Source organism: Polistes canadensis, unplaced genomic scaffold (genome assembly GCF_001313835.1).
Source record: "Polistes canadensis isolate GaletaPanama2010 unplaced genomic scaffold, ASM131383v1 scaffold_11, whole genome shotgun sequence".
Taxonomy (NCBI): domain Eukaryota; kingdom Metazoa; phylum Arthropoda; class Insecta; order Hymenoptera; family Vespidae; genus Polistes; species Polistes canadensis.
In genome coordinates this window covers 1,114,237-1,137,989 of record NW_014569558.1, presented here as the reverse complement: position 1 = coordinate 1,137,989, position 23,753 = coordinate 1,114,237, and the positions used below count along the sequence as shown (strand labels likewise).

At 39.1% G+C, this 23,753-nt stretch overlaps 1 protein-coding gene across 1 annotated transcript in view; it reads left to right on the top strand.

Moving 5' to 3' along the window:
* LOC106793158 (homeotic protein ultrabithorax-like) overlaps positions 1 to 23,753 on the top strand; it is a 116,238-nt gene that overhangs the window by 78,506 nt on the left and 13,979 nt on the right. The window contains exon 3 of the mRNA XM_014759846.1: positions 20,847 to 21,251. Within this exon, the coding sequence (XP_014615332.1) occupies positions 20,847 to 21,160 (314 nt within the window). The 3' untranslated portion in view covers positions 21,161 to 21,251. The remainder of the gene's footprint in view (positions 1 to 20,846; positions 21,252 to 23,753) is intronic.

The following is a 23,753-nucleotide window of genomic DNA, read 5'->3' as shown; positions in this document are numbered from 1 at the left end:
AAAAATTCGTTTGACCAGCAATAATTCAGATTAGGATAAAAGTTAAATAGTGACTTTTGGCTGTACATAGACAATATATTCGATATTACAAGAATTTTGTATTACATAGATTAATGTTAAAAAACAGAGAGAGGAACATAAAATGTGTTACAAATGAGAGACAGATGTCAGACATTATTTCATTCACCAATAGTAGAATTCTATATTTTGGGATGGTTCCATCGAAGTTCTTCCCATATTATAGTAACGAGAAAGGGCACGGAGGAAACGTCAAAAGTATGCTTTCTCGAGTATCAAATTTCTTTTCGAATCGTACTTACCCTCCTACATGCTGTAACAATTCTTCTGATTAGTTCTCGTATCTGGCTTACAATTTGCCAATTTTGCCGAAAAACTCGTAAACCATTGGCGCCGCGCTGTAACGAACGCTCTGCGCTTTTCGTATTGCCGCCATATGCAGGGGACATCCCTCACATATAAATGTATCTCCGTATTTCCCTCCATGCTCGTTTATTTCCCTAACGAAACTGCTCGATCGAACGATAATATTATACAGCTTGGCTTGGGCTCACTTACGACAATCGCGAAATTGTCGCCATTTGCGATTATTCGAAACAAAAAAGAATGAATGGAATAAAAACTTTCAATTAGTCGAAGAAGAAAGCGAAGGATATGATATTTTGTCACAATAACAAGGATGAATATATTGTACTTTGACAAGCGTGTGTGGTCAATCGATACAAAGTCTTGGAGAAAGTTGTACTTTCTTTCGTTATTGCCTAATACGACAACAATTTAATTGGGCAAACATTGCTAAAAACTTTGTGGAAATTTATGACTTTAATCAAAATGGAATATTGCATGAATTTCCCGTTTTGGATGAGTTGCTATAACGAGTGGCCAATTTTTAACAAGTATGTTAATGTTATAAGATAAAACTACTTAATTACTGTTGCATTCTTTGACTATAGTAATAATGTTATAGCGTGAGTATGTGTGCGTACTTGTATATAAATAAAGACAACGTAAAAGTAATTAACTTACGTCTCGATCACATGAGAAACGACGAAAGATTCGAGTTAAAAAGCTGTTTGTTTGTCATCCGTGTTATAACTTAGCTTGCCGGCAATTGATTAGAGAATGGGTACACGTGCCTTATCTTCCCCTTACACTCCTGGGGATCAAAATCCCCGGTCTTGAAATATCTCGTACATCCCCGAAATTAATATTTGTTATATCATTCGCGTTGGTGGTTTATACAAGAATCGGAGTCGTTTGCAATGTCGTTGTAAATCATTCAAATTTATTAAGGTTTTTTTCTTTTACTAAAATAAATAAATAAAGTTTTTGCTTTTTGATTCGACGTTTTTTTTTCATAATAAATTTAGTTATAATTCGTTGAATCGTTTAATATAAAAACGATTAGCAAGTTCTGATCGAAAAGTTATATCGATAAAACGAATACTTCGCTTTGTTCTTCGGTAGCTCGTGAAATTTTTAAAACGATTTCAGAGTACATTTACTTTATCGAATAATCGACGATAACCTTTTCAAGATGCACGAGGTGACGCCTTCGGACAAGATCGAAGGATATGCGAATGCTAGTTTATCGATCTTTCGATTGCATGTCGCGAGTCTTTCTAGCGAGAACATGCAGATCTTAAAACTCATTGTCGGAACGGGATTGTTCCGAACGCTGGGGATTCCATTGTTCCCCGAGAAAATACCTTCAACGTTTGTCACGAAACATTTCATAGATCGATCGAAGTATCGAGATCTAGCACGAAGTAACTTAACTTCATTAATCTTATTATTATTCGTTCCTTTATCACATTTCGAATAAAAAGATCTCGTTAGAAGAATAAATAATGAATACAAAATAAATATAGATATTTAATCTAAAATTAATTAAATCAAATTGATGTTCATTAATTATCTAAACAAAACAAAAAACCAATTTCATCAATCTGTTGAAATTATTTTCAAACGAAACAATGAAAAATAACTGGAAAGTATTATTAAGAAAATAGTGATAAAATAATCGTTAAAAAGTTTTGGAAATGATCACCGGAGCGAGGAGAATCTCCGAGAAGTTGTGAACGGAATACGAAATATATCGGAAAGTTTAATAATCGAGAATGAGAAGTTGGCGAATAGCCCTGTATTCGGCTCACGGATGATGCGACGATGATGATCCGCCATCTCGCCGCAACTTGGGAGGTCCGCTCTTGATATCCCCCCTTCTCCTGCTCCCCGCAATCCCCTCTTGTGCCCTCACCTGCCCTTCCACCCGTTCCTTCTTCGTGCACGCTTCTCTCACCCCCCCCTTCTTCTTCTTCTTCTTCATCGGTCGCGATCCTCATCCCTCCCTTTTACCCTCTCTTCATTCTTTTCACTCTTCTTCTTCTTCTTGCTCTTGGCATCCGTGTTCCTCTCTTTTTCTTTCTATCTTCTTATTTTCTTCTTCTTCTTCTTCATTCTCCTCCTCTTCCTCTTCCTCGCGCTTTCATCGTCTCCTCGCGGCAGGTAAACTTCTATTCTCCTCGTTCTCGTCCTCATCCTTATCCTCATCCTCATCCTCATCCTCATCCTCATCCTCATCGTCGTCCTCGTCGTTGTTGAGAACAAGACATGCCCACGGGAGTATCGACGAGCTCCGGTAATATTTTTTGCATCGAATACCTCGAAGGAAAATAAGAGAGCTATGAGAAAGTGGCTGGCGGTTTCATTTCTTCGCGACATGCACGATACTACTTGAGATAGGATTAAGCAACGATGTTTAAAGAATATTTTTCAAAGTGATGTGTCTCCTCTTTGCGATAGTCGATAACTCGAGCTCCGTCACTTCATGCCTCTCATTTTATCGACCTCCTGATATTGATTTTCTTTTTGTTCGTGTCGAGAAGACGTTAAGAACGTTTTTAAACTTCGTGTTTCTCTTTCATTTCCTTTGACGTTAATTATAAATTCATAGAGTATTAAGGTATAAAAGGTATTTTTCTTCTTGTTTTCTTTATCTTTTCTTTTTTCTTATACAGACGCACAAAACGTTCTTCATTTTCATTCAACTAATTCTTATTATCATAACGCTATAAAAGGTAGAAATTCATGGGTATTAAGAAGTTGAACTTCGCGTTTTCCATAATTTCATTACTCCGAAAGAACAAGATCGACGGGCTGATACAATAAGAACTCACAGGTTGCAACTTGGAAGCACGCGTCTCGGAACCGGCTTTATTATCTTCCTTTTTCTTCGCTTTTATCTTTATAAAGCTACGATTCGAAAGATTTCACGGCGCTGAAATTACGAACGTTTTCGCTTAAAACGATAAACTCGTCGTCGTAGAACGTGCAGAAGGAACGGGAAACGATGAAAAGGAAAAGGATGACCAGTTTTAAAGAAACAGACGAAAAAAAAATAAGAAAAATAAAGAAAAGTTTAAGCGAAGAATAACAGAGAATGGTAAGATGAGAGAGAAAGAGGACAGGAGTAAAAGGGTAGTGGATGGTTTGTGGTATAAACCGTGATAAAATGCTTGTGTTGGTGGGAAGAAAAGTGGGATCCGCATGAAAGCCGAGCACACCGCTGCATCGATAAACGTAACGTCCGTAATAACCGGCAATTTGCGAGAAGGACTTTTAGTTAGGCAGCTCGCGTACTCGGCCATTTCACGAGGGAGAGGAGAATCGGCCAAGCGAGAGGTTTGCCGAAGAAGAGGGGTAGGAGGAGTCCTGGCGATGGGAGTAATTGCTGTAAGAGAGGGCTTGCTCCTTGCTCTCTTTCTCATTCTACCTCTTTCCCTCTCTCTTTCTATCTCACTCTGGTCTTATCGGGGTTTTGCGACGACATTGCTCGTCCTCGGCCGAACCGTTCGTCGTGACTCGAAAGAGATGAGTACAGCATGGAGGACATGGTGCAAAATGAAATTCGTTCATTCGCGAGACCGAGACCTCTTTTATTCCGTCGAGGAATTTCCATCTCTTACTACACGATCGCGGCTGCCGCTTTTGAACGATCAAATGAAAAGCATTCGAGCGTGAATACTTCTCGATCGAAATGTTGCGTCTTATTTGTTTCTTTTGTTTTTTTTTTCCATTGCCTACATGTTTTTAAAATTGCCCGAGAAACCAATTGAATTTCTTAACAATAACGTATATAAATTCGAACGTTGAAAAAAAACAACTTTGTTACAATGTAATTTTCTTACGAACATCATGACGTTCTCAATTAATGACTAATGACACGGTACTCAAAATTTAGATTAGAATCTAGATCGGCCGAAAAAATCTACTATCTCGAGTGTTATCGAATGTATTCTTGCTAATAACTGCACTAGCACCGTACGATATCGGTGATTTATCTTGACGGTTATGACTATCGGCGGCTTTCTAACGCGGCGCTAATTGCATTAACGCTTTAATCGAGGCCTTAAGCACTAACGCGAATTTTTGTTTGTTGGTCTTCGTGTTTTATTTCTTCTTATTTTTTTATTATTATAACGTCATTAATCAATGCTACAGGGGTCAACGACGTAACTCGCAAAAGACATCGCTATAAATTTCGTAATACGACGTGGCGAATTAAGAATCGTCTATCTCGGTTGAGGAACTAAACGTCCGTGAGAAATTCTTCGAGTTTCGATTTAAATTGGAGCCGGTTTCTGTTCGAATCCTCTCGTCGATTTAATGCAACCTCGAACGTATTAAGAATCTTTAAGAAATTATCCCTGCGCGATCTGGGGTGAATGTAATAATGTTTTATTTTTTATATTTTTTCATAATAAATGAAGTTTATACGATTAAAATAAATTGAATCGTTGCATCGATGTATAACGTGTTTTATTACGAATAAACGATTAATATCGAATCTGTTCGGTCGACGAACGACGCGTCAAAGGTAACGAATTGTTTGACGTGTTATTCCAATGAGAAAGCGTGAGAATCTCTCACGACGGAACTAATCGTCTTTGAAAAACGAAGAAAAATCCTTCATCGTTCCTCGCACCTGACATTTCACGAGTCGCGAAAGGCAACTAGAGTGAATCACGTCGATCGAAATGGTCTATATCTAAAGCCTATAAACGGCTCGATACGCGTAACCCTCGTCCCCCCTATCCAGCTCGTATTTCGCAATCCCATTGTGTATTTACGATAAAGTTCGGAGTGTTCGGAATTTTTTCGAACGCTCTCGAGCAACGTCGAATTTTGCAGCAGCAATAAAACGCGCCTATCTAATCAAGCTCAGACGAAATTGATGGTCTGGCATTATCGCGGTTATGGAATGTTCTATCATCTATCATCGAGTTCGTATAGTAAACTTGCTTCAACATGGAAAAAGGATTCTCCCATTGTGTGTCTCGGATTCCCCTCAAACACCATCTCCTTCTGTTTTTCCTATTTCTCTTCTTCTCCACCCTTTTCGGTACTCGATCGACGTCTCCGAAGATCGATGGACCGAACGGATTACCACGCTTTTGTTTACCTCCGAACTTTATTACGTAGAATAAAGCGTAGATACTGGTGAAATTTCATTGACTCGACTATTCGATGTTATCATTTAATGACGATTAATCTATCCTTCCTATTTTTATACGAACGAAATATAAATGATAATATTTTTAATGAAAAATTTAGTAGGATCCTACCTAACTCGCATCTTTAGCAGTAATTACCGAATAAAAAAGAAAAAGCAGAAGTATTTCTCAAAAGTAGGGGTATCTGGCTACCTGTACACAGCGAGTAGCAGCGTATTTCAAAATCGTTAATCAGCGGCGTAACGATTCACCGCGTTAAAATTCGATGTGTATCGGACGAAAAGCAAAGGCCTCGAAATTTATTGGCGGAACCTGCATAGCGGCCAATCTGGCTGGCAACATGGCGCGTTGGCGAAAAAGATGGAGCGACGCTGTTGGGGTATGGGGTGGGTGGTGGGGAGTTAGTTTGGCAGGAGGCGGTGGGAACATGACGGGTGGGGAATTGAGGTAGGGATGAAGGGGGAGGGTAAAAAGGGAGAGGAACGAAAAACTCTTTTTCTCTCTCGCTTACTTTCTCTCGTGACGGAGCCGGCCCCGCGGGGACTAATTTTTATTTTTCCTCTTTTCCCGCACTGTGTAGGTAAGTGCTTCGCGTCCAGCTATTTCTCATAAATTTGAATTAATTTACATGCATTTGAATTTAATACATCGCCTGTACTTTATCAAAGCAATTAAGCTTTTAAGCGCGCATTTGCATTAATCCAATGTTTACAATTACGGGTCCTACCAAACCTCTTCTTTCGGGTAGCTAGCAGCTTCCTCGCGAGAGATATCCTTCTTTCTTTTCTTCCTTCCTTCCTTCCTTCCTTCCTTCGAGACGCAACCTCGCAACGACATCATCCAATGAGAGAATTCGAGGCGTTACGAGATTGGACGCGGTTGGGTGGAACGACCACTCGTTACCGAAAACGTGTCGAGGGATTCTTCTTACTCTGATTATACCGCCTCTTGCATTTTCGGTTGAACGCTCGAATTGCAAAGAAATGAGAGGGAAGGTAGTACGATTATGTCGATCGTTTTTGATCATCTTGCGAGAGAGATCGATCCTCGTCGGTCGTTAACTCCATCGATCAGAACTTATACGTAAATTCGAATTTTCCAATATTATTTCTTAACCCTCGCCATTATCCTGGCGAACGTTCGAGATATTTCGTCCTCGATAATTATATCTACGCACGTTTACGTGCTAGCAACGTTCTCGCGTAGAGATAACGGCGCGCGTGTTTTACGAATCTCTCATCGGTGCACGTTCATTATCCAAGAAAGCTCCGAGAGCTAATTAATTCGAGACAGGGAAAAGGTCAGCTTGGAAATCGGTGCCGCTACGAGAGAAGGTTATCGCCAATTAGCGAGCGTGGAAAAATCGTTTAGGGCAACGATGTAAGTTTGTTAACGCGTCGAGAACTTGGACTTACCATTGCAAATAAAGCGATTAAACGAGCTCCGAGTTAGTCGCTCGTCTTATGTGCTATCAAACGATCAAGCGCGATTAATATTAATCGCTATGCACATACTTACTTAAATATCTATTATTCGTCAAAGGAATTTGAATATTTGCCAAGCGAAAGTTCAACGAAAAGGTCATTCTCATTTTATAATATTCCACAAGATATTCCATACAAATAAAATAACATAAAATACAAATAAAACGTAGACAAAATTTATAATCAAATATTACAAATCAAAAAGTATGATTCGACTGAAAATTCTATACCAGAGAGAAATAGAGGCGATGGAAACTGAACGCAAACCCCGTCCTTTGCTCAAAGTACATAATTCGCAAGCTCGATCGACGAGCATCTTTCAAAGCATGGATTTTACGCAAATTGATGGGGACGTAGAGTTGAAGGGCGATTCGAGGAGCGATTCGAGGAGCGATTCGAGGGCTCTTCTTCGGAGCCTAGAATGATCCAGATTCCAGGGCAGCCGTTTACGATAGGGAAAGAACGGAAAAGGATTGGTCCTTCGCTCGGTTACGTAGTTACAGGTTGGTCAGGCTCATGGTAAGACGAACGAGGCGGCGCGGTACGAGATCTTATCCGAACGCAGCAGCGGCCACTGAATCATCCGCTTTGAATAGGGCTTCGCTTCACTCCCTATATTATACCTATGGGTATCAACCAACCTTATACCACACCTAAGTATACGCGTATATACATATATGTACATATGATATACTTGTATATATGTACATGTATGTGTATACTTACATGCTGCTACGAACACCCTCTTTCTATCTCTCTCTCTCTCTCTCTCTCTCTCTCTCTCTCTCTCTCTCTCTCTCTCGTTTACTTGCTCGTTCACAGTCTCTGGAGGGAAAGTGCCCGTAGAGAATGACAGAGGACGGTTGTATAAATGCGTTATACAGGAGAAAGCACGGTTCGCAATAAATTAGCACGCGCGACACCGTCGCACCGTTAGCGCATGGTGTGCGCGTAGCCACCTTGTGACTAGCAACTCTGTCCTACGGCGACGTACCTTCGAGCCCATGACTTACAAGCCGGCGATAATGTTCGCTACCAGAGTCTTAATCAGCATATATCATAGCGACAAAGCGACGTTGACCGCCCTCTCAGATTCTACCTCGATCCCATCCTCGACGGATCTGGAACGTTCCCGTATTTACCCCATTTTTTTTTATTTGTATTTTTTTCTTTGATCAATTTTTGATATAAAATAAATGAGATATATAAATGACGACATATGATTGCGATTTAACGTGTTAATTGCATAAATCTGTGAGTTCGCGTATGTTAGATTTTATTTTATTTTAAATAAGATAAGAAAGAATTTACGAATGAACAACACCTTGAATTAATTGTCTGATCTTTTAATAAACACATTTTTCTTGATAAAAAAAGAAATAACAATTTCTTGAATTTTTACATGTCCCCATTATTTGCATATAACATAGTTGCGATTCTCGGCGTGGTTAGAGATATTCATAGATTATAGATCATTTTGGTAATATAAATCTTTAGAAGAACATTCAAGGGTCATCCGCCTCTACTATGTATCAACTTTCACGCGAGATCGAGCTCGTAGTAGAAAAGAGAGATTTTTTTTTTAGGTTGGTTAAAAAGAATTCACACAGAGACGAGATAAACCTATATACCTGAGTCGAAGAGAAGAATTACCTAGAAAAAATGTATCCGTTCGAATGAAAGAGGGTTTTTGAATCTCGAGGTCGATTGTCATAGTCGTTCATTTTTCACAAAGTGTTTTTTCAAGTAGTTATACCATTGTCGATCGAGAAAATATATGTAATACGTAAATATTGTAACTGAAACGAGGCCGAATAGCATGGAACGATCGGAAAAAAAATGTGAAAAATTTTCTCATCGAATTCGGATTTTTTAATATGTGCCAGTAAAGTTGTAAAAACATTTTTGGCAAAGAGCTCGCATATCGCTAACGTATCGCATGCGAAACAGAGAAAGCGAGAGAAAGAGAGAGAGAGCGAGAGAGAGAGAGAGAGAGAGATAGAAAGAAGAAGTGAGAAGGAAGGAGAGAGTCGCGAATAGAGTAACCACAGAACTAGTAGAGCTCCAACTTTCCTGATTTATACGAGTTCATTATTATTTTCGCACGCGGCGGAATAATCGCGCGGCAAGAAGGCAGAAGAGAAAACTACATAGTGGCGAGCGTGCGTTGAATAATGAAGCTGATTTTTTTCTTTCTCTCTTTCCTTCCGCGTCTCCTCGCGACTCCTCATTTCACGGCGATTATTAATGGTGGTCGCGGGGGCGGCGGTAGCCGTGGGGCGGCGGCTCGAGATAGCTTTACGAACGATTTATGATCGGCATCGTTGCCTTCCGTTCTTTTTGACGAGAAATCGTTGAGAAAAGGAAACCACGTCGAGTTCTAACGATTTAATGCCGATTATTCTTTTATTAACTAACATTATTCAAACTTTCTGTAGAAAAGAATAATAGTTTTTTGACAGATTCAAATAGATACATGATAATATAGAATAATTAGAATTAAATATATATATCCCTACAAATCAAAAAGTATAATAGTTGAAAAACCTGACCACGTATATGAATATTTCTCAGACATCGAGGAAGTCGAGGTGAGAATTAAAATTGATTTTTAAAAGGAAGAAATTCTGAAGAACGAGAAACTGTTTGGGTTTCGTTCAGCAGCAGGTACGAGTCTCATTCGAGATGAGGAATAAATTAGGTAAGACGATAGGCTTGAACAGACATTTATCTATTTTCGCGCGACATATCGTGAACGGTGGTAGCGTAGTTAGCATACCGCCATAATGATACGGCCAACGTCTCTCTTAGTTTAAATCTGACAATCTTAGTCTCTTCTCGGAGTGCATTGGGCGTTGCTCTTCAGCGCCATTACTTCGCGCCATTACCGAAACGAAGCCGTGGGCATCAGCATAATGCGTATCTCGCGTTGGTTCGGACAATTCTACGAACATCGTTGTTCGCACGAGGAAGACAAAGAAAACGAAGAGGAGGAGACGCGAAAAGTCGAAATAGTGGTCTCCTCGATAATCATAGTCGCTCGTTGAAGGGTATATAAGCGCGATGTTCGGGTCCATCGCGTTTATCTTCGTCGGAACCGGCTCTCCCCGCCTCTCTAGATTGGGCCCGTTTCACTCTTTCTTTCTCTTTCTCTCTCTGATAGTAGTAGTGGTGGTGCGCGCGCGCGCCACCGGAGGCCAAGAGAACCAAACGCGGGCCCCCACGGTGTATGCACGGACGAATCTCCGAGCAAGGGGACCCCTCGGAGGGGTCCGGTTCTCTCCCCTCCAATCCCCACTACACTACTTCTCTACACTCCACTCGACTCGACTCAACCAACCCCTCGCTTTCTCTCTTTCTATCACGAAAGCAAAGGAAGCCTTGCCCCCGTGCTGCGAGAGAACGCGCAAGAAAGCCACACTAATCCGGTATATCCTACTCCCCGCTCGCAAATTATCGAATCATCTAGCTACAAGTTAAGTCATTACGCCAAAGCGCACCGGCCTCCAGGGTATACTAGCTTATTATATATTTTTGCCTGTCGGAAGCTGGCTCGATATCGTGTCCAACTTCGGTTCTCTGCCCCTCCTTCTTATTTTTTTTTTCTCATATTTTCTATCTCTTCGCAAAGTGGAATGCCCTCGTAAATCAATGCTTTGACGAAATAAAGTCTGATATATACCTATATTTGGCGAACTTAAGCATTAGGATATATCTCTATTTATACTATGTTAAGATTCAGTCACACACACACATCCACACACACAGATCAGAGAGACACACCATACACAAATACACACATACATATATTCGATATTCACAGACGTCTCTGTTATTTCTCGAAACGATAACTCGAAAGAAACTCGAGCTCGTACGAAAGTAACGATTCGATTTCGTAGAAAAGGACATCGAGAATGCAATCTTGTCCTGGTCGTTCGAAGGAGGAGGACAAGAAGGTCGGAATTATCGGCGACGAATGGCTCGCATTTAAAATTAGGAGGTCCAACTGAGAGGAGACTTTGGCTTATCCGGAGGACAGGTGACGTCGATGGGCTCATATATGCGCACGAAGGAGCTTACGGAGGCGCAACAAAAACTTAGCGACGCGTTCTGCATTAACCTCGCGTCCGCATGGCTCCGCAGAACTCCGCATGGCTCTACTCGACCCGGTCTCGGCCCTTTGTGCCCAAGCAGGAACGCGTGCGTGTGCTATCTTCGTGGTCTCTCTCCTTCTCTTTCTTCTTCTTCTTCTTCTTCTTCTTCCTCTTCTTCTCTTCTCTTCTTCTTCGGGATCCGTGCCCATAGAGTTGGAAATAAGGCGGCAATAAAGCATATGTAAAATATATTCTGGAATTCCTTTTAGGACGCAGATATATGTGTGGTTGGTGGGTCGGTTGCCCGTTGGAAACCATGTCCCTCCCCATACCCTCACTTCTCTTCCTCTACTACTTCGTTTTCTTCTTCTTCTTCTTCTTCTTATTCGTCTTCGTCTTTTCTTCAAAGATCAAGAGAGAAGGAAAACTTGACCATCTACAAAACTTATTGCTAGAACTTATACTCGCGAGATCAGGTAAATAAAAGAAACAATTTTTCTTTCTTGCAACTTTTTTATCGAGATTAACCACCCACCTGTATCAAACTTCGTCTTTAATCAATTATTTAAATTTCTTCTTATCATTTTTCCAAGTTAGAAATATTTTATTAGATTTCTTCATTTTCTCCTGTCGAATATATTTTAAACGAAAGATATAAATAATTATTAGAAATATTCTATTAACGATTAAGTTTAACAATTGAACTGACTAACAATAAGTCGAAATTGATATAAAAAGAAGATCGAAATGCACGGTGGTACGAAAATTTTTAGTCAAGAGGAACACGGAATACGTTCGGGAGGTGAGAAAAATGGAGAAAGAAGAGAAAGAAACACGAAGCCGCGAGGTGTCGCCTTACAACCGGCTCGGTTCGCTTACCTACGAAAGCCTCTTTTGCATGCCATCTTCTCCACCATCTTGTCTCCCGTTGCTTCTTTTGCTCGCGGCTTCTACCGAGTAGAAGCGTCCTCCTACCTCCTCTTCTTCTTCTTCTTCTTCTTCTTCTTCTTCATTTTCTTTTTCTTATTTTTCTTCTCTTCACTTCTTCCTCCTCTTCTTTTTATTTTCTTCTTCTTTCTCTTCTTCTTCCTTCTTCTCTTTATCTACAGTTGCCCCGTTGCATTCGGTCTTTGCATAATTATTACAGTTACCACAAGTAGCAGCTGGATCGTTGTAGAAAAAAATACCCCCACAACCTCCTCGTTTGCTTTTACTCGTGGTCGTTGTCGTTGTTGTTGTTGTTGTTGTTGTTGTTACCGTTCGTTGGCATCGATGTAGAAAAAAAAAAAATGGAAAAGAAAGAAGAGCCGCGGGTGAGCTTTGCATGTACGCGTTAATTAAATTTCTCAACGGACATCGTTGCTCTGTCCTCGCCGATTCTCGATGCCCCTCTATCCAAAGAGAATCGATAGCTTCGAGAAACAATTTAGACACCGTGAAATTCTTTACGTTCTTGTTCTTCTTCGATTTTCGCTTCTTTTTTTCTATTTTTTTTTCTTTAATTTTTTTTCTTTTTTTTTTCTATGTACATATATATATCCTCGCTCGCAGACAAAATTTGGTAAACTCTCGCTATGAACTCAACGTACAGTTTAAATCCTCGTGAGATACCTACGTTGTATGAATATTTTATATCGTGACACGTCCCGTGTGTTTACTTTACGATATATGGGAATATATATATATACATATATATGTGTATATAATACTCACGTAAACTCGAAGGCGTCGAATCGTAAAAATAAGAAAAATTCGGTATAAACGAATTAATTTATCTTAGCGAAGACGTAAATTTTCGATAATACGAAATGATGTTTGATTATCGATAGATACAATGTTAACAATATTAATAATCTTTTAACTAATCTTGACTTCTAAGTATGCTCGATCAATTAAATTCTTATCTAAATCGGTTCTCTTTATTAGGCAATGCTTATTCGTATATACACGCGTCGTGACTCGTTCTCTTAACGATCCTGCGTAACGTCGAATGGTTCCGTACTATGTAGCTTATTATGCGAATAAGCTAGTTCTTTCCATATAGGAGAATAAGTGGACTCGAGTTGACTACAGATATGAGAACGATTTGAAATATACTCGACCTTCGTACAACTCGATTTCGTCAATGCCACCTACGTTTCGATCGAAACTCTGATTAGAATATATTGTATGTAATTATGTTTTCAATCATAATCTCGAATATTACGTAAAAATATAGCGACGTTGATATCTTTCGATCTTGTTAGATTACGTAAAAAATGTCTAAAATAAAGAAACATTTCCAAAATAAAGAATAACTTGGAGAAAGTTTGTGCGTCTTTTTAACGAAAAGAAAAGGAAGCAACAAGCGATTATTAACTTTCGAGCAACTAAACGATTTAAATCGAATTTACGATTGTACTTTGTACCGTCGTCGTAGTGCCGAAAACTTTATGATCGCTTTTTGCGACGAAAATTTAGGAAGCAACACGTAAGGCAACGCGAATCCCGAGGATTTAACGGATTAAGCAGGATCAAACGTAAGACCGTAAGTTATTTTTGCATCAAAGTACAAGTATTTATGGACTCGCCAACGTCTCGAAGCTTTCACTTTTTTTTCCTCGTGAGCTTTCGAGGAACAATTTTTGTTCATTAAATTATAATGGTTTAGGTACTGATATTAATTAAAAATCATCTCTTCAAAACTAATGTTTCCTTACATTGTTCTTTCCAAATTTAAAATCATTCATTTATGACTTCTTTTATTCGGATCAAATCGGATATGATTGGTAATGGAATTTTTTCTTTTTTTGGAAATGAAAAGAAAAGTTTACGCGAACTGTTTAGATTTTTTTAAGAGGAAAGTTAAAAGATAAAAAAATGTTGTTTTTCTTTGCACTCTTTTTAGATGATTTTCACGCGTGGGAGTCGCGGTCGCCACCTTGCCCGCGGCAGCAGCCGATCGTGTGCCGAGGCGTTTATTCAAAAGTGCCTGCACGTAAAACCGATATCTTATTCCCGAACGCTCCATTCGTTCTTCTTATGGCCACGCTATATCCTACCGGCTGTGGACGACATTCTTGTCCGCGTCGCGTAACTTCTTCGTCGTTTTAGGGCTACGATCGGTCGGTCGTTCGTTCTTTCGTTCAAACGTCTTCTGACGATATTCTCAGTAAGCCTCAAGCTATTCATCTGATCATCGACATTCTACAGAATAAATTTATTACAAGATTTCGTTCATTTAGAAAAAGTCATCGAGAAAATAAATGTTGTACGAGTCGTATGTTTTTTCGACAGATAAAAACAAATAATTGTAACTACTGTTCGAATACTTTTTTTCTACTTTTTATCAAATGTAAATTTTTCGTCGAGAAATAAATTTCACCGAAAGAAATAGTAGAAAATGTATTCTCTAGCGACCCTCATCGACGTGTCCGCTATGAACTTTTTCCCGGGATTTTCTGAGGACTCTTCCAATTTTCTACTCGAACGGTAGAAACATGGGTTACTGATTCCAACGTAATAGATTGATATCTCCTTCGATTTCTTTTTTCGCGATACTTTGGAAACGAGAAATCGCGTAGATAAAAGAAAGGAAAAAAATAAAAAGTTTTCCTTCAAGTTCCCTTTCGAAGATAAAAAGAAATCGAGTGAAACTCCGAATATAGGCGGATAAATGGTTAGGGTATTTCTTTTGAATAGATTTATCTATTAAAATACGTAAAATTAGCATGAATCATCAGTTTCGAAGACAATCGATGGTGTTCACAATATACTAACTAAGTAGATTCATTAACGATATGTTTCAAACAATAAAATCAGACTTTAAAGGTTCATTAAACAGACTCAAGTTGTTAGTAACATTAATCTCATTAAATTCCTAAAGAATACGGCATAGATATAACAGTACAGTAAAAATCAAGAATTTGATTCGGGACAAACATTAGGTAGCATTTAAAACTAAATGCAAGGAAGACTTAAAGCGGTCTATTTATCGAGTCAGCCGAAAGCGGAAACCGAGACGTCTTTTAAACGCGGCGAATCCCATAAGACTATCGATTCTCGCGAAAGGGGACGCTTACCCCTTCCTCAGCCAACTTCTAATTTATTCACGTCGTAAAGGTGTACCCTTTATTTACGATTTTCCATAGCTTATTTTTCCTCGTGCACGTACATCCACGTGAAGTGCGCGAGAGTAAAGCAAAGGAGAGATAGAGAAAGAGAGAGATAGAAAGAAAGAGAGAAAGAGAGAGAGAGAGAGAGAGAGAGATAGAGAGAGAAAGAGTTTCTCGTCTCTCTTCGTTAGTCTCCTCCTGTACATAACTTATTAATTACGGTTGACTAATGCGCTCCAGCTGTGCCATGTTGCAGCGTCTTACGAATCGCCCTTCTCTCTCTCTCTCTCTCTCTCTCTCTCTCTCTCATTCTTTCTCTTCGTGTCTTTCTCTTTCTCTTCTTGAAAAGCGAGTCAGTAACTTTCTTTCGGAGCTTTCTCGGCAACGGCAGCAGCCCCTAAGAGAGGAAAGAGAGCACCAAGAGTAGGAGGAGACGATTCACCAGGAGAAAAGAGGAAATCTAAAGAGTGAGTAAGAAAGAAAAAGAGAAAGAAAGTGAGAGAAAGAGAGAGAGAGAGAGAGAGAGAGAGAGAGAGAGGGGGGGGTGGAGGTAACAGAGAAGAGAAGAGAAGAGAAATGGCGAGGGAGCCGAGGGGGAAGCCGAGGGAAGGCGGGAGATGGCGAGCAGTAACTCACGCCCCCGAGAGGATTACCTACCTTGGTGAAGCTGGAAGAGGGTATACCCCACGTTGAGCTACGATCTTGCTGCGTAGCTACGCGTTTCTCATACCAAGTGTCTCCGGGACTCTCTTTCTCTCTTTCTCTCTCTCTCTGTGTCTTTCTCTCTCTCTAGTGAGAAAGGCCTTTCGTTCTTCGTTGTAGCAACGCAAACGCCGCTACGAGCTTCTACAAGCTTGCTTGCGTGAGCTGCCTTTTCTAGCACGTTCTGAGTAAAGGGGAGAGAAAGGACGTGTCGCTCGCTAGGAGTCACCGGAAGCCCGAAACTTATGACACGTGAAAAGGGAGCCACCCGTAGGCTACTCTTGTTTCTCGACGATGGAAGTAAGCGTTCTAATTATCAAGACGACGATTTACTTCTAAGTCGACGATTGGCCGATTTTTATATCACGCTTGAATATCTACCGTTCTGTTATTTTATGTTTATATATTTTTGGAATTATTTCTTTTTCATTATTATCTTGATTTAACGATGCACGTGTCACATACGAATGAGGAATAAATAATATTTATTTCATTGTCACAAAAAGTTCTTGCACTCTTTTCTTAAGTTACTATTAACTAAAAACTATTATACATGTAAAAGTTATTTAAAAAAAGTGAGAAACTTTTGGATGATTTGATATGAATAATAATCCAAAAAATTAGTGACATTTAAAATGAGATGAACGAAATCGAATAAAATAAAATTAAAAATAAATTCTAACGAATATCAAAATCAATAGACAAATTAAATTATACAGCCTATACGTAATACATCGAAAACCGAATTATCGTAAATATCTTTTGGCAAAAAGAATGATCGACGATTCGACCTTTATCGACAAAAAGTTGCATGAGGGAGCGCTTTAGAACGTAAGCCTAAGGGAACATCTTATAGTAGTGCATAAACACTGCCTGTAGGTTCCTCTTCTTCTTCTTCTACTTCGTGCTTCAGAGCAATTCACTTACTTTGATTTGATTGGTCTTCGCGTATGATAGGAGCTTTCGCCTATACGAGTTTCAAACAGGAAGCTCGGAGGGAGGCCGAAAGGAGAGCACTGGGAACTCCAAAAGGGAGCTTCGGAATCGTGTTTTGCGAACCGCGAACAGAGTTATACCGCTAAATCCCCGCCAGCAATCAACGTATTGGCTGTTCTTATTAGAGTTGGCAACAACCAAACTCTCCCCATACTCCTCGCAAAACCCCATCCCCATCGACTTTCCATTTATGCTCGAATACTCCACGAAACTCCCTTCCTACTACCGTACGCTAAGGATCCCTTTTCTGCTTCCTAGATAATTTCAACCGAGTTGAAAAAAAATTTCTGATTACCCGGCGAAATGTCACGGTCGTCCTTAAATCTTTTACTTTGTTCCAAATCTTTATATTTTCTATTTTCCTCCGCCCTCGTTCGACAATCAATCGTTTTATTCATTCGTTGTATTTCTCTCTTAAAGAAATATTGCTAACACAATTCTAAACGTTTGACGAGCTGTTTTAACATTTTTTAAATCAATTTATTACATTTTTACTATTAAAGCATAACTTTGTGGGCGAGTCATTTTATTGACAAAATTTCTTCCAAAATCGAGTTAAGAACACGAACCATTTTGAGCATATGTTCGCTCGTTCATAAAAATGAAGACGAAAAAGGGAAAAAACAATATAATATATATATATCATATATAATGATTCGTATTTCTTGTACCTCTCTCTTTTTCTCTCTTTCTCTCTCTCTTTCTCTCTCGCAAAAACTTTTTCGACGTAGATACGTCATCGACTAAGAAGAACAATTCGTCGGACGAAAGTTTCGTTCGGCTGAAGTTTCAGACGAAATACGAGGAAGCATTTTTCAAGAAAGGCGTGAGTAACGACCGAAATATTTTCCTTCTCCCTAAGCGCGTGCTCTTCTCTTCTCCCGTTTTTCTTATCCACAACGAACGCTCCTCACCTCTCTCTTTCTCTCTCTTTCTTTCCCTATACCCTTCTTCTTTCCTTGCCTTCCCTAAAGGTTCTTCTCCGGATGAAACACGTTTCACGGGCTCAGCATAAAACGTATCCACCCCCGTTGGTTAAACAGCTACGCACGCTTCTTCTATACGCTTGTACAGGAGCATGGCGAACTTAGGATTCCCCTAACTTCGTTTCATCTTCCGATATATCCCAAAGGGCCGAACGAGTGAACTTGCGGAGCTTGATCGAATTTTGGTGATTCTGAAAGATCTGGCAGAAGAACAGAAAGCCAGACATATGAAAGTGATGATGCACTGTTCAGGAAACAGATCTCTAGAATGTTAAATAGAAATTAAATTTAAGATAATATGAGGTAAGTTTTTCTAAACAAAAAAAATTCTAAATAGAATAAACGATCGAAAAAGGTATTTCGCATTTAAGGGAAAACAGAAGGAAGTTAATGGGATTTTCATATTTTTCCTTTTTCAAGGATAACACTAGAAATGTAAACCGCTATACCTAATAATTTCTCCGTGAATGCACGTGCGATCATACGGACGAGATAATCGGTGAGGTTAAAGGGAGAAACGAAGATGGAAATTTCGCGAAACCTCGAAACTGGAAGAGACCAGAAGAGAGAAAGGAAGGAAGGAAGGAAGGAAGGAAGGAAGGAAGGAAGAAAGGCACGCGCGATAAGAGACGTGATCCTCCGAGGTTGGTAAGGAGGGTTGGAGGAAGGGCATGAAAAGCACGTCGCATTTTCTACTTTGCGGAAACGTACGAGGGCAGCTTAATTGGGGTAGGGAGGAGAGGTGGCGTGCTTTTATTTATAAGTTTGCTCGAGTCCATCGAGCCCTCACTAGAAAGCGGCGGTGCTTTTCAAGGAAGAAAGGCAAAAAGAAAAAGAGAAGAAAAAAGGGAGAGGAATCGACGAAGGCCTCACGGTCCGGGAGAAACAGTGGAAGCGTATGACAAATAACCCTTATAAACGTTCCTCCATAATTCGAGTTACCCCCTCGACCGTGGGTTGCGAAGTTTTGCGCGAGTTGACGCGCGCAAGAACCTGGAATGAGAATATCGCGAAGTTACTCAGGGAAGAGAAATCAAGCGAGAGTTTGGGAGAGAAACGGGGGTGAGTTTGGATGGTGGACCACTTGATTACCTAGCGATAATAAACATCAAGCCGATATGAACTCGGTTTGACCACTGCTCCCTCATACTATCTACTCACTGAAACCAACAGAGAGAAAGAGAGAGAGAGAGACAGAGAGAGAGTGGACACATGAGCGCGCGCGCGCGTCTGTTGTGCGCCAGCCAACTGGCACGTAGTAGATACGTACGGGAGAACGGTCGTTTCGTCGACCATAGATAGCCGGGGATACGGTTGTAAATATGATGCGTTTATTGGCTACCGTGATTCGTGACCACCGAGAAGAGAGAGAGAGAGAGAGAGAGAGAAATGAAGAGGGACTCGAGAGAGTTGCGAGTTCGTGTCATTGCTGTGCTTTCGTACGATTAACTTTAGTCCCGATGATTTCGAGACCTATGGCCGGATTACTTATGATCTATGAAAAGGTGACCTACATGAATCATGAAAGAAGAAATAGCGGAAAAGAAAAAATTCGAAAAAAAATAGAAACGTCTAGTTTTATCTTCTAACCATTTTTGTCTATTTTCCACTCTAATAATCAATTATTAAATAAATCTGTTCAGCAATTTCTGTAAGTATTGATTCTGGTAGATAAGTTAACTAAATGATTTCAAAGTCTTTTTTTTTTCGAAAAAATGTAAAAAGTGACGACTCGTTTGCTCGCTCGTGCACCGTGTCAACGATAAAAAGAAGTATATACATGTTTTATATAGGTGTAGGTAGCACGTCGGTAAACGATAGTATTATAAACGTTTATGCGACTCGATATAGACCGTATGTGCAAGAGTCGACGTAAAAGGCTGCCTGCTTATGGAGAGAAGAAGCTTGAAAGAACGAGAGAGAAAAAAGAGAAGAAAAGCGAGACGGGGTGGGTTGCTGTAGGACGGTCGTGCCGGTGCGGGGGAGGTGAAACGGGAGGGTTTTTACGAGGCAGTAACGGCCGATAAGGTGAGCTTGCGCCTCCTCCCCCCCTTCGAAGCTTATTCCGCTACTGTACCCAAGTGGATGCTCAAAGTTCTCTCTTTCTCTCTCATCCAACTCTCTTTTACTTTCTATTTTCTTTTCTTTTCTTTTCTTTCTCTTTCTCTCGACTTTTTTGATCCTTCTCATGCTCCTAGTCGTTGTCGTCGTCGTTGTCGTCCCATGAACGACTTCACCATTGCTTTATTTAAAACCGTTTACACCTATCGCTACAAACTTCTCAAAGAAACTCCCGTTTGCGGTAACATCGACGTATCCAAGATTTTTTATCGTCGTTTTTTTTCTACAATGTTGTACACGTACAATTGAGTTTAGTTATGTTCAAATAAATCAATCGTCAATAATGTGAAATTGATTAAAATTAATTCGAACATTTTCATTTAGAAAAAGAAGTAGTTTTACTGCTATTGTCTTATAGTATTATAGTTTATTTAATAATTTATATTTAATACTGACTAATATATACCCAAAATTAGCCTAAAATGCAATTGTAATTTAACAGTTTAAATATTTGTAAAGTATAGAAATGGTTCTACAGGTTTCAAATTAAAATCACATAATCATAAATTCCGTACAGTGTTTTACTAATTTTTTATCATTCAGAGCAAGATTTCTCAAAATGTTGATCGGGACCTCATATGAGGTTGCATAAATAAGCTTGAGGTTCGTAGACGTTTCATGTTTAAAATATTAGCTCGTGTAAAAGGGATCGTCAAGTGGAAAGATTTGAAAGGCCGTAATTTAGAATATGAGAGGTAGAGATTACTGCATAATTTATAATAATTACAAATTAATTGTGCATAATTATATTTGAAGATAATGGTAATAATATTAAAGATAAGGAAAGTAAATAAAGATTGTGTCGCTGATAAGGCCCTTTCGGTGGATGTTGCAGGAGCGAACGGACTGCGCAGGCGCGGCCGACAGACCTACACGCGTTATCAAACGTTGGAACTGGAGAAAGAATTCCACACAAATCACTACCTCACCAGGCGGAGGCGGATCGAGATGGCACACGCGTTATGTTTGACGGAACGGCAGATCAAGATATGGTTTCAGAATCGACGGATGAAGCTGAAGAAGGAAATACAGGCGATAAAAGAATTGAACGAGCAAGAAAAGCAAGCGCAAGCGCAAAAAGCAGCGGCAGCGGCCGCGGCTGCGCATCAGCAACAAGGCGGCGGTGGGGGTCCCGAGGGGGGTAACTAGGGGTACGCCCTACACCGTAGCCCCCCTGACCACCCCACCGCGAATCCACACCACCCTCTGTTAGCGCCTCAATGTACACAACTATACTAAGGTGAGCTTGATATTTATTATTTTTTATACTACCATAATTCATGAGCAAATAGTATTCATCTTTAATTTATAAAATAACTTAGCTGCAATTTCACGTTAATATAATACAAATTTAATATATTTGTAATAATATGAAAGATATATATATATATATATATATTAGTATTTCCAGTAAAGTTTTGTCTAAAATATGGAAGTACAATACTTTTAGTATCGGTCTATATGGTTGTTTTTTTTACATCGTTTATAGTTTAACACACGATGTTCCTTTGAACATTCACGAAACAAAACGGAAAAGCCTTCGTCAAGTTGAAACACTAACCACGCTCTCGGCTATTTTCTTTTTCGTGAAATAAGTTTCCTCGGCGAATCTAATGAGAATATACCACGCGCGAGCGTGCTTTCATAATTTCATAAGTTATTCCGTTTGTGTATGCTCTTAAGAGAAGGGTAGACGCGTTCACCGGCCGGAGTAAGTCTGTATTCCGTAACGTTGTGCAAACTTAATTTTTGTCACACTATTTCCCTGCAAAATGAGAAATATTTATTTTGTCTGTTTATATTCGCCGAGGAATACATTTCTACGTATTCTAAACAGGGCAATTTAAATTAAAATTGCTAAAACAAAATTTCTTCCTAAGTTTTTATTAACGTGCTTTTATTTATATATATTTTTCTCCAAAATAAAAAGGAACATGTAATTAAAATTGTCATTCAAATATAGATGCAATTAGTACGTGACTGAAAAATTCATTTCTCTATTCAATTGTTTATAGCAAGGATGTAACCTGCATATTTAGTGATACCTACATGTAATATCAGAATGTTTAATTACTTGAATACACTCACACTCACACATATTATACGTATTCCACTAATATCTGAAATAATTTTTTGTCGGTAGAAAGAAATCTCGCATACGAGCAAATTGTATTTCATAATTTCAATTTATATTAATAATATCCGTACTTATAAACTTACTCGTTGTTTGTCCATTTATAATTGTTGAAAGTGATGCATATTCTTCGTCTAGACGAGTTTTCGAGGGAATCTTTTATCTGTCTAAACTTGTCGCGATAGTGGGCGAAAGTGAAAGTTTATTTCTGTATAGGATATAGGGGGTTGAAAAAAAGAAAGAAAGTAGAAAGTTGCGTCCAGGTAAAAAAGAATAGTAAAAAAAAGTGATGTTTTGGGTGTGCTATCTATCCTAAAGATCCATCCTATAATTCGTATTTTCGTCGTGGGGCGGCTATTCATTCTCGGAAGACGGATGGCCCATCGAATGCGTTGTTCTGTGCACACCAATATTGCCTTTAAAAAAAGGCCTCTACTTTTTTACTATTTTCACGACGTTTCCTTTTTATCCCGCGCGTGTTCCATTTTAACGGCATTTTTATGAAAATCTAACTGAAAAGAACTTTCTAAACACGATTTTCATTCTATTCTGAATGTTTTTTAAACGTTTAAGTTTTTTACGAAAATCTCTTTTAAATCTCTTCAACATGTTCTACGATCATTTTTTGATCTATTTTATTAAAAAAAAAAAAAATGTGAGTAAGAGAAATAATGCGTTCATTGTATAGAAATCCCATTGCTAAAGTAACTATCCTCGAAAAATCCTAGAAAGTTATAGAGCGGATATTCCAAAGCCGTTAGTCGATTGTCTCGAAAATAATTCTGTCGACTAGAAGGTACATTGTATTTAAATCTTACATTCTTATCCCACTCTTCGTACTAATGTCTAAATATACAATAGTCAATGAAAGAGAATTATTTATTTACTCGTGTTCTCGTGAACTCAACATTTCCCAATTTTCGGATCATCGAACATTCGGATAAATTATAAAATAACTTTTTGTCGATACACACACTAGAGATCAAAGTTTAATGTATAAATTCATAGTAATTTGGATTCTTTTCAAACTCTTTATTTGAAAATCGAATTGTAAAATCTTTGTTCTTGTTGTAAAATCAGTCGTAACGTTGCAATGTTGCTGCCGCGGGTCTTGAAAATCGAGATTTGTTCGAGAGCAACATTCTTCTTAATCTTCTTCCTTTTTCGGATTGCACGGCCAACTTCTCGCATAAATTCTCCCCTCGACCATTCGTAATATTACCCGCGGAACGATTCCTCGATTAACTTCGTGGATTGCAGTGTAATTGTACGGGTCGTTCGAGCTCAATTAAATAACGCTTCGAGGACGATATTTATTTAAAACAGCCGAGAGTGTTATTTATTTAATTGACGACATCAAATTCGCAAATATACTAAGCGTTACATTCCGAGTTATCCGGCTTTATCTCGTACGGTTATATAATTAAATCGTTCGACGCTATTAAAGTTCCATTTGGTTGGTTATAAAAGGCTCCGATGATTGAGACATTGATTCTGTAATTGAAACTTTATATCGCCATTGACTTTCTACCTGCATCCGCGAAGGTGTTAAGAATTTTTCGTAGTAATTGTTCTAAGTTGACATTTATTTTTTAAACCTTAGCTTAT